The 12,295-nt window shown below is 45.2% G+C and overlaps 1 protein-coding gene across 1 annotated transcript in view; it reads right to left on the minus strand.

Moving 5' to 3' along the window:
- Positions 1-3,082: 3,082 nt before the first annotated feature.
- Positions 3,083-12,295, minus strand: part of RTRAF (RNA transcription, translation and transport factor) — a 46,472-nt gene continuing 37,259 nt past the window's right edge. Inside the window, exons 4-8 of the mRNA XM_077270084.1 lie at positions 9,588-9,662; positions 9,377-9,465; positions 8,165-8,233; positions 4,005-4,053; positions 3,083-3,317 (exon numbers count right to left, since the gene is read on the minus strand). Coding sequence (XP_077126199.1) covers positions 3,163-3,317; positions 4,005-4,053; positions 8,165-8,233; positions 9,377-9,465; positions 9,588-9,662 — 437 coding nt within the window. The 3' untranslated portion in view covers positions 3,083-3,162. The remainder of the gene's footprint in view (positions 3,318-4,004; positions 4,054-8,164; positions 8,234-9,376; positions 9,466-9,587; positions 9,663-12,295) is intronic.

Raw genomic sequence — 12,295 nt, forward strand, 5'->3', positions numbered from 1 at the left:
GCTTCAGCGTTGTTGCAATGTGGATGGTGCCGGGAACTCTCCATCCACCAACCAGTTGTCAGCGAGGTTGAGAAGGACCGTCCGCCTCTTTCCATCGCTGCTGTTCATCAGTGGTGATGCAATGGGGGCCACACGGACGCCATAAGTGTCTCTGGACATTGTAGGGGTTGACTCCCTTTGGATGGAGCAGGGCTATTGGTCTGGCTGAAATAAGTCTGGCTCAGAAGAGGGTACAAGGAGGCGACACTCCTGATACTCGTAAGTTGTTGGTGTAGGCAGATCGGAACCCTGAAGGGATCTGTTGCCCTCTGTAATCCATTATGAAGGAATAAAGAATAAAAAGTAAAAAAAAAAAAAAAGTGTCTCCTACAGACACCAAGCATGAACTGGTTCGGTTGGAGCCAGTGGTAGGTGTATACTGCAGAGGAGAGTTAACTTTGTTATATTCACTTAGGGTACCGTTACACTAAACGATTTACCAACAATCATGACCAGCGATACGACCTGGCCGTGATCGTTGATAAGTCGTTGTGTGGTCTCCAGCGACCAACGATGCCGAAGTCCCCGGGTAACCATCGGGTTACTAAGCACAGGGCCGCGCTTAGTAACCCGATGTTTACCCTGGTTACCATTGTAAATGTAAAAAAAAAAACAAAAAAAAAAACCACTACATACTTACATTCCGGTGTCTGCCACGTCCCTCGCTGTCAGCTTCCTGCACTGACTGTGTCAGTGCCGGCCGTAAAGCACAGCACAGCATAGCGGTGACGTCACCGCTGTGCTCTGCTTTTACTTTACGGCCGGCGCTCACAGTCAGTGCGGGAAGCTGACGGCGAGGGACGTGGCAGACACCGGAATGTAAGTATATAGTGGTGTTTTTTTTTACATTTACAATGGTAACCAGGGTAAACATCGGGTTACTAAGCGCGGCCCTGCGCTTAGTAACCCGATATTTACCCTGGTTACAAGCGAACACATCGCTGGATCGGTGTCACACACACATGACAGCGGGTGATCCAGCGACGAAAGAAAGTTTCAAATGATCTGCTACGACGTACAATTCTCAGCGGGGTCCCTGATCGCAGTAGCGTGTCAGACACAGCGAGATCGTATGTATATCGCTGGAACGTCACGGATCGTGCCGTCGTAGCGACCAAAGTGCCACTGTGAGACGGCACCCTTAGTGTCAGCAGCATACAACCATGGTCCTGTGCCCCCCCCCCCCCCCCCCAATGAGGCAAAGGAGAAAAGATTTTTCCTAAAATTTTGCCAGAATTCTGACAAGGCCCCCCTCCTAAAAAAAGCTGCAATGGCAAAAAAAAATATGGTCATTTCAGATCCACACGGGGTCATTCTTGACCACTTTTTTGGCCTCATGTTCAATGAGGGCACACAGAAAAAAGTGTCACCAACTGCTGTAACTAGAATCTGGAGACTCCCCTCCTAGGGGAAAGAGGAGAGGAACATATACAATTAAGGACAGTCCTGCTCATCGTTATTGGCATCCATGAAGTGCAAGTACATATAAAACAAACATGTAATGGTCTTCCTGAAAATGTGGAATATGTGATAAACAATCATTTGCACTTTTGTAACACGAGCGCTTTATACAAAAAAAAAAAACAAAAAAAAACACAACTAGGTTCTCCTATTTTTCCCCTCCCATAAATCTTGCTGTGACACTGGTATTGGCACCTTTACATTAAATTAGTATGGAAACACATTGTGACTTGCCTGTGGTAAATCACAAATGAGAATCAACAGTGATTAATTCTTGTCACATGGGCACCGACAATTGGCCAATGAATGAGGACTTCAGTGTTTTAAAAAGCTACATGGCAGGCCATGTTCCTTTGTTTTCACCATTGTGACAAAGGAGCTGTCTGGAAGTCTTGGCCTTATACCCTTTGCTGATAATAGCAGTTCTGATTTGTTTGAGGCCATCTCCAAACACCTTCGTATTCCACTTTCAACAGTGCGCAATGTTATTAAGAAATTTTCAAAGCATGGAACCGTCAAGAACCTCCCTAGATGTAAGGGAATGGAAAATTGACAAGAGACGTCTTCGAAGGTTGGATGTTTGACATGGTGTTTTTTTCCACTATTCGCACCAATGACCTGAAGGCCGACCTGGAACAGTCTGGGGTTATGGTTTCAACATGTACCATACACCGCATACTAATCCAAGCAGAGCTTTATTGGGCAAAGGCCAAGGAAGAAGCCATTGCTGAAGAAAAGGTACTCTTTGGCAAAGATCAGTTGTTTCTTTTTGACAAACCACAATCCTTTGTTAAAATGTTCTGTGGACAGATGAAACAAACTGTTGCTTTGAATTGCCAAAAAGCTATATTTTTATTTTCCTTATAAGCTTCATTGCGCCATCTGTAAAGAACACCCTACCAACAGTTAAGCATGGTGGAGGAACCATAATGCTTTAGGAATGCTTTGCTGCATCTGGTACTGGAGGCCTTCAAGGGAATCATGAAATCAAAGAATCAAGAGATTTTAGAGCGTAAAGAAAACTTGGTTAGAGTCGAAGATCATGGGTTCTCCAGCAAGACAATGACCCAAAGCACGCATCCAAAAGTACACAGGAATTGTTGAAAGAGAAAAAATAGACTGTTTTAAAATGGCCAGTAACGAGTCCTGACTTCAATCCCATTGAAAATCTTTGAGGCGAGATGAAATCTGCCATTGGGAAAAATAACCCTGCAAACATTCAAGAGCTTGAATAAACTGCAAAGGAGGAGTGGAAGAAAATACCAGCGGAGAAGTGCAAGACGTTTATAGATGGAAACATTTGGAGGCTGTCATCAATACCAAAGGGAGTGCAACCAAGTATTAATTAGGGGTGCCTTTATTGCTGCACATGCCAATAATGGTGAGCCAGAACTGTATAACATATGCATAACAGATTAGGAGAGTCACAGAAAAAAAAAAAAGATTTATTGAGCGGATAGTGCATCCATAGTAAGGGTAATGTCGTTTATTGGCCTCCATAATGCAAAAACCACAGTGCCAATTTAGAAGTGTACAGACTCTGAACAAGGTACCTGAAGATCAAAAAACCAGACAAGAAATGGACACTGGGAGCAGCTTTTATTTTACCTCCACACATGCTATTGACAGCTGCATGCTAGGAGGACGCCCATCATGAGCCTCTCATCTCCCCACTTTTCCTAGTCTGTGGTCGGTCTTGGGATCAGCGATAATCGCCTGAACAGCTACAATTGCCTCATTGATCTTTGTCTGAAGTTCTCGCAGTTCTTCAACGTGAAGTAGTCGCAGGATTCGGGCAGCGTCATTTAAAACTGCATCTGAAAAACAAAAATGAATAAAGGGGGTCAGAATACAGAGTCCATTTATGCAGCAGATCTCAAACTGCCCCACATCCAGTCCACCACCACACGTCCTAACATGGCACATGTAACCCCCCCAGCATAGGTTCTGCTTGCCTCACTGAACGGTAACAGGCTAACCCGTACTCCACAAGCCATGCAGATATACCAGCCGCAGACGGCTTTGGTGGATGACATCCTATGCATTTCTTACACAATGCCACAATTAGCTTCGGAATTCAGATCTCTATTTCCCAGTTAATGCAAAGATTTCCTAGTCCCAGAAATGACCTCTCTCTGTACTGCGTTCCTCTAAGATTCCTCTATGTAATGCCGGCAGGACCCCCTCATTATTTGGCCACACTGGTAGCATCACAGGGTGGGGGGTGCACATTGTATACTGGTCATGATTTCAGGACTTAGTTTTGTTCCTGCAGAATGATCAATTAGCCCATACTGCAAATCAGTGTTTATTTTGTAAGTTTCATTAAAATCAGATTTTGCCCCCTCATGTGTTCAGCATGTCTGTGCTCCTTCCCTGGTTCCATTTTTTTAATGCATTTTTCATGTGCTTTGTGCACTTTTTATTTTCCTCCCTCTTCTACCCCAAATAAATTGAGGACCCTGTGTAATAAAGTAAAAAGATTTAAAATTCAGCAAACTCACCTCCAGTGTCAAATCCCAGTGTGTGTTTATCCAGCGCCACTGGAAGACCCTGCAAAGAGCAATACAGAAGTTCAGTGTACGGCAGGAACAGAATATGGTCAGACGTTATCCCAGAGGATCCTCCGACAACCTCCTCCTTAGTGCCCGCAGTGAGTCAGGCGCACCCTTGCCAGTACTAGAGCCGACTGTCTGTATCAACCAATAAACTACTTGTGCCAATCTGCGCAGGAGCTGAAAAAGGAAAAAGACTGAACTTCTGCTGCTCGCATCAGGTGCAACATCGAGAACAGAGCAGGTGGAAAGTGGCTTAGAAGAGTGACAGAAATCCTGCAGGAAGTCGGGCAGACGTGAGAGCTCCACTACCTATAGATCAGCCCATATGGAAAACGACCCTATAGACCAGAAGAAAGGGGGAAAGGAGCTTCACAAAACCAAGTGCTGTCCCATCAGGAAAGAACTCGGTGCATAAAAACGTGGCTTTGTTTTTTCCAGGACTAAATGTCCCAAGAGCCTCATATGACATGTCGACTAATCACACAGCGAGTGACGGGGTTTGGTAAGGCAGCCTTAGGCTACTTTCACACTAGTTCATCAGTACGGGCCGTCGCAAACCGTCGGCCCGATGGACAGTGTGTTAATGTAGCACAACGTGGGCAGCGGATGCAGTTTTACAACGCATCCGCTGCCCATTGTGAGTTCCGGGGAGGAGGGGGCGGAGTTTCGGCCGTGCATGCGCGGGCGAAAATGGCGGACGCAACGCCCAAAAAAACACGTTACATGTAACTTTTTTTGTGCCGAGGGCCCGCCAAAACACGACGCATCCGTCGCACGAAGGATGCGACGTGTGGCCATACGTCGCAATGCGTCGCTAATGCAAGTCTATGGAGAAAAAATGCATCCTGCGGGCACATTTGCAGGATGCGTTTTTCTCCAAAACGACGCATTGCGACGTACGCCAAACAACGCTAGTGTGAGAGTAGCCTTACATATAGTGGCAGTAACAACCCAACCTTCTCGGTCAAGTCAACTTCAATGAATTATCCTCGTGACTTTATTTCGTAAATAATAATTCTATAATTGGCCCCCTTAAAAATAGTCTGGGTGAAATGGTGGATGAGGATGAGGAAAAGGCCAATATGCTAAATGACTTTTTCATCAGTATTTACACAAGAAAATCCCATGGCAGACAATATGACTAGTGATAAAAATTCCCAATTAAATGTTACCTGCTTAACCCAGCAGGAAGTACGGCGGCGTCTAAAAATTACAAAAATTGACAAATCTCCGGGCCCGGATGGGATACACCCCCGAATACTGCAGGAATTAAGTACAGTCATTGATAGACCATTATTTTTAATCTTTAAAGAGTCCATAATAACAGGGTCTGTACCACAGGACTGGCGTATAGCAAATGTGGTGCCAATATTCAAAAAGGGGACAAAAACTGAACTCGGAAATTATAGGCCAGTAAGTTTAACCTCTACTGTGGGTAAAATCCTGGAGGGCATTCTAAGGGATGTTATACTGGAGTATCTGAAGAGGAATAACCTCATGACCCTATATCAACATGGGTTTACTAGGGACCGTTCATGTCAGACTAATTTGATCAGCTTCTATGAAGAGGTAAGTTCCGGACTGGACCAAGGGAACCCAGTAGATGTAGTGTATATGGACTTTTCAAAAGCTTTTGATATGGTGCAAAAGGTTGATACATAAAATGAGAATAATGGGGATAGGGGAAAATATGTGCAAGTGCGTTGAGAGCTGGCTCAGGGATAGGAAACAAAGGGTGGTTATTAATGGCGTACACTCGGACTGGGTCGTAGTGGGGTGCCACAGGGGTCAGTATTGGGCCCTCTTTTTTTAACATTTATTAATGACCTTGTAGGGGGCATTCAGAGTAGAATTTCAATATTTGCAGATGACACTAAACTCTGCAGGGTAATCAATACAGAGGAGGACAATTTTATATTACAGGATGATTTGTGTAAACTAGAAGCTTGGGCTGATAAATGGCAAATGAGCTTTAATGGGGATAAATGTAAGGTCATGCACTTGGGTAGAGGTAATAAGATGTATAACTATGTGCTTAATTCTAAACTTCTGGGCAAAACCGTCAATGAAAAAGACCTGGGTGTATGGGTGGATGACAAACTCATATTCAGTGGCCAGTGTCAGGCAGCTGCTACTAAGGCAAATAAAATAATGGGATGCATTAAAAGAGGCATAGATGCTCATGAGGAGAACATCATTTTACCTCTATACAAGTCACTAGTTCGACCACACTTAGAATACTGTGCACAGTTATGGTCTCCGGTGTATAAGAAAGACATAGCTGAACTAGAGCGGGTGCAGAGAAGAGCGACCAAGGTTATTAGAGGACTGGGGGGTCTGCAATACCAAGATAGGTTATTACACTTGGGGCTATTTAGTTTGGAAAAACGAAGACTAAGGGGTGATCTTATTTTAATGTATAAATATATGAGGGGACAGTACAAAGACCTTTCTGATGATCTTTTTAATCATAGACCTGAGACAGGGACAAGGGGGCATCCTCTACGTCTGGAGGAAAGAAGGTTTAAGCATAATAACAGACGCGGATTCTTTACTGTAAGAGCAGTGAGACTATGGAACTCTCTGCCGTATGATGCTGTAATGAGTGATTCATTACTTAAATTTAAGAGGGGACTGGAAACGTTTCTGGAAAAGTATAATGTTACAGGGTATATACACTAGATTCCTTGATAAGGCGTTGATCCAGGGAACTAGTCTGATTGCCGTATGTGGGGTCGGGAAGGAATTTTTTCCCCATGGTGGAGCTTACTCTTTGCCACATGGGTTTTTTTTGCCTTCCCCTGGATCAACATGTTAGGGCATGTTAGGTTAGGCTATGGGTTGAACTAGATGGACTTAAAGTCTTCCTTCAACCTTAATAACTATGTAAATTTGTGTCATAGTTATTGCAACTTTCTTACACAAGTGGGGAGTAAAACCTTAGGTAGATCAGGATGCAGCTGTACCATATATATTGGGTGAAAAATTGCTGACCGAGAGAGCGCTGTCTCCTCATGTGCTACCACTTAGCCATCTTGGCTGAAAAGGGCTCATCATCCAGTTTGTCATCCCAATGGTCAGGTCATCATAGAACCGATGCAACATCGGTGCGACATGTGTCACATTTTGGATGCTATGAGAAAAAAAAAAAAGCCTGAGACCAATGAAAGGTGGCCAAAAGGTGTGGACAACGGAGGATGAGGAGGTGACGAGTCATTAGAGATGGCGCCGAGCATCAGTGATTGGTCCACAGATCACAAGTGGAGTGCAACCATTGGTGCTTCTGAAAATTTTGGACCCAAGAATCAGGCAGCAGAACTTCTACTGTGACAGGTTGCAACTTTGAGCCAAGGTCACCGGAATCATGAATATTTGACCGTCACTTTGTCATGCTGAGTCACCACTTTCATGGTCATCTGCAGGGCACAGATCATGATGCACAGATAAGCCTTCAAGAACATGGTTTATCATTTTCCAGGTGACAACACTTCAAACTATGGTGCACAGGTAAAAAGTCTTCAGGTTTCAAGACCGATGAGGTCCTTCCTTCACCCTTGACATCTTTCACCATGTTTGTCACTCTTGATGCTGTGGCTGAAGTCCAACGACATCTTGCCCAGATGGATCCACAGCAGATCTTCCCCCATCGCTAACTTTTATATACAAAATGTATGCGGCTACAGATGCGACACTTTCAAATATAGAATTACAGCTTTCTGACAAGCCTTACACGATTGGCTAGAAAAATCCTAAAATCAGAATTGTCCTTTCAGATTCACCCAATTTCATGCAGGAAACAAAACACTTATCAAACAATGTTACTGCACATTCTCTGGGTGCAAAAGCAATCTGCTTGTGCTCCCCTAATGCTACAAATGTTATACAATTTACAGCCAGAAATACACAAGCATACGGCAGGTCACTTCCTAACATTTGCAGAACGGTCAAAATTTATACTGTAGTAGTGTTGGAAATAATAAAAAAACCACAGAACACGTGGCGTGTGCAGCAAGATGTGCCTGTAACTCCGGCCGCCCAGAGCAGTTTCCATCCCCTACTGAGGCATCCTCAACCACAAGCTTTTATAAAGAGAGTCCAGCACTCGCCTCTTTCGAGCTGTTGGCTTTAGCCACGGCTTCTGCAGATAATCGCTCCTGGACAAGAATCTTTATGGCCTAAAGAAGACATGAATGACAAACACAATCAGTAAGGAGATAAACAATCCTAAGGGTACCGTCACACATTGAAATTTCCATCGCTACGACGTTACGATTCGTGACGTTCTAGCGATATCGTTACGATATCGCTGTGTCTGACACGCTACTGCGATCAGACACCCTGCTGAGAATCGTACGTCGTAGCAGATCGTTTGGAACTTTCTTTCGTCGCTTGATCACCCGCTGACATCGCTGGATCGTTGTGTGTGACAGCGATCCAGCGATGTCTTCGCTTGTAACCAGGGTAAACATCGGGTAACTAAGCGCAGGGCCGCGCTTAGTAACCCGATGTTTACCCTGGTTACAAGCGTAAACGTAAAAAAACAAACCGTACATACTCACCCGTCGGTGTCCTTCAGGTCCCTTGCCGTCTGCTTCCTGCTCTGAGTGCCGGCCGGAAAGTGAGAGCAGATCACAGCGGTGCTGCGATCTGCTCTCACTGTACGGCTGCACTCAGAGCAGGAAGCAGACGGCAAGGGACCTGAAGGACACCGACGGGTGAGTATGTACTGTTTGTTTTTTTACGTTTACGCTGGTAACCAGGGTAAACATCGGGTTACTAAGCGCGGCCCTGCGCTTAGTTACCCGATGTTTACCCTGGTTACCCGGGGACTTCGGCATCGCTCCAGCGCCGTGATTGCAACGTGTGACCGCATTCTACGACGCTGGAGCGATGATTATACGACGCTGCGACGTCACGAATCGTGCCGTCGCAGCGATGAAAATTTCAATGTGTGACGGTACCTTAAGAGCTCCAGCCTACATCGTAGTGCACCACCTTCTGGGGCCTATGAGGAGGTCCATACATATTACTGCATGCAAAAACTTTTTTTTTGCAAAAAAAGAAAAAAAAAAAAAAAATACAGATTTGCTAGTGTGAGAAGACCTCTCCTGTTATTTTGTAATGTGGCCTACTTCCCGATTAGACCCTCACCTGCCGGACCCCCACAATGTGACAATCTTTGGCCTCAGATTAAATGTCAAAAGACAGCAAGGGCAGAGATTGTTGGATTTTATCCATGTAGGAATCAGAGCAGCAGCGTTGAAGGATTTATTGGGAGCATAATGGCACGGGGGTGGGGGGAGAGTCACTGTACTCACTTTCAGCATCACCAGGTAGTCATCATGCCTCTGGATCTGTAGAAGGTTTGCTAAAGCCATCACACCAGCTTTGAAGTCTGGATTATTGACTAATGGAAGAAAAAAAAAACAAACATTCAGTAGGTCGATGTTTGCTCCATCCACCTATTACCTATACGGAGTAAAGAAACTGGAGCAACTCCTGTATATTCATACACGACTGATTTCTTACCGTCTAGGTTGATCAGGGGTTCAGCCGGCTTCTGGACTCCAGCACAGATTGGTTTTGCATTCTGATACTTGGCAGCTGCAAAAGCAAAACAAAAAAAAACAAAACAAACATCTCAGAACTGGAGGTGCTCTCGATACTTATCAGCAACAAATACACTGCCAGCGATAATGTGGACCCTCTGCCAGCGATAAATGTGGACCCTCTGCCTTCATCAATTCTGATAAAGTCCAGAAAAGCACTCAGCACGATTACATGTTCTAAACACCTTTGAGAACAAACCTAACCTAAGATCTACGCTTGGCAAATCCTGTCGCTTCATGCAATCCCATACACTAGGATCTCAACATAGTTTGTCTGGGATTACATGAAGTGACACTATGCAAAAGCGACATCCACAGAAGATCTGTGGTTTCGTTCTCCAAGAGGTTTGGAAAAAAAACCTTCCTTCAGAAACTGCACAAATGTACCTAGAAGAATTAATGAAGGCTTGATTTCCATTAAAATTAAATTTGCGTTTTTTGAACAAATGAAATATAATTTTTCATACAAGTCAATTAAAAAATAGGGATTTGTGTACTCACCGTAAAATCCTTTTCTCCGAGCCAATCATTGGGAGACACAGACCGTGGGTTTATGCTGCTGCCACTAAGTGATACAAAGAAAGTTAGCTTCTCCTCTGCAGTATACACCCTCCTGCTGGCTCTCAGCTAACCAGTTCAGTGCAAAAGCAGTAGGAGATCAATAACAACATATGAGCATATTATATATATATATATATATATATATATATACTATAACATGTCAAATTATAAAACAAGCACAAGCTAATAACAGGGTGGGAGCTGTGTCCCCCAATGATTGGCTCGGAGAAAAGGATTTTACGATGAGTACACAAAAATCCCTATTTCTCCTACGCCTCATTGGGGGACATAGACCGTGGGACGTCCCAAAGAAGTCCCTGGGTGGGGACAACATCACATCAGGCCCTGTGTAACCTCTACTTACAAGTGCGACACCGCGGCCTGCAGAGTCCACCTGCCCAGACTCACATCTGTGAAAGTCTGGGAATTATAGTGCTTCAAGAATGCATGCGGACTGGACGACCTTGCAGTCGTGCTGTGCCGAAACCTGGTGCCTAGAATCCAAGAAACCTCAATAGACAGGGAGATAGGCGGACATCTAACACGGAAGGATTCCTGGATGGTGTAACAAATCCACCAAGCTAACATGGCCGATGAAACGGCTAAACCCTTCCTGTAACCATCAGGAAGCAGTCCTCTTACAGTGAGGTAGCCCAAATCAAGTGTCCAACCTTCAGAAGGACGCCGTCCTCGAGACGTACCTACTCAGAGCACTCACCACGTCCAGAATATGGGGAACCCATTCCGTTATGTGGACTGGTGCCGAAAGAGATGAGGGAAGAACGATGCCCACATACCTGTGGGAATACAATACAACCTTGGTAACAAGGGATGGGGATTGCCTGTAGACAACCTTGCCTTGATGGTAATAAGGGAAAAAGGTCTGAAAGAACAGAGCGGCTAGCTCCGAAGACTCGTCAGGATGAGGAGATCGCAGAGAAAAAGGGCGATGTTCCCTGATAGTAAAGTCTGTCCGGATCAAAAGGAGTCTACTGTAAGACTCCCAGGATCATTAAGGTCCCAAAGATCTAACGGTATGCGATAGGGAAGAACCACATTTGAAAACTCCCTGCGAGGAAGTCCATATTTGCAGTTTTGTTGCAATAAGACGGAAAAATACTAGTTCAGAAAACGAGAAAAAACCTGACATGGTCAGTGCGGATCTCCCAGGATCACTGGGGCCCTTCCTGCTTCCAAAAATATCTCGGAAGTAGTGGAAGAGGGGTGAAGGAAACTGGTACCATGAAAGAACCAGAGCATGCACTGCGATGGCTTTTGGACCTGGAGGCCAAACCATGAACTTAAGAGTACATTGGTGTTCAGTCTGGATGCTATCGGACCTACATCTGGAGTGCTCCAGAGAAGACAGATCTGATGGAAGCCTGACATGAGGCGGGATCCTGACGGCGTCCGCCGCCCAGAGTTCTACACCTGAGATGTGTACTGCCGAGATCACCAAATGATAGATCGTGGCCCAACAGAGAATGTGAGGTACCTCGGCCATGACGCCTGACCGTGGGTACTTGCTAGATGATTGACGTATGGCACAGACGTGGGATTGTCCGATTTAATCGGATGGGGTGACCTGCCAGAAGGCAGTGGACCTGCTGTAGAACTAGCTGTACCGTTCGGATCCCCAGAACAATGATCAGGAGGACTGGCATCGGTAGTCACCAATAACCGGGAGAAAGGATCTTCCCTGGATGAGGAAGGAGCTCAGAGACTACCCTCTGAAAGCCTGATTGACCTGCAGAAAACGAGAGGAGCAAAGGAAACCACTCCCATTGTCGTCACCAATTTTCCTCAGAACACTCCTAGCAAATCGAATGGAATGAGGGGATGAGTGAACAAGTGCGCGAGCTCCCTGTTGAAGGACCACGGCCTTGTCTCAAGGGAGACTCACCAAGCTTATGGAAGATTACAGGATCATCCTCAAAAAGGATATCTGCTGGGCTGGAAATGAGGAAAAAATGATAATTACTTACCGGTAATTTGATTTTCCAGAGCCATGACAGCACCGCACATTGACAGATGGTATCCGCCCCCAGGAACAGGAAACCTGTAGCA

Source organism: Ranitomeya variabilis, chromosome 1 (assembly GCF_051348905.1).
Source record: "Ranitomeya variabilis isolate aRanVar5 chromosome 1, aRanVar5.hap1, whole genome shotgun sequence".
NCBI lineage: Eukaryota > Metazoa > Chordata > Amphibia > Anura > Dendrobatidae > Ranitomeya > Ranitomeya variabilis.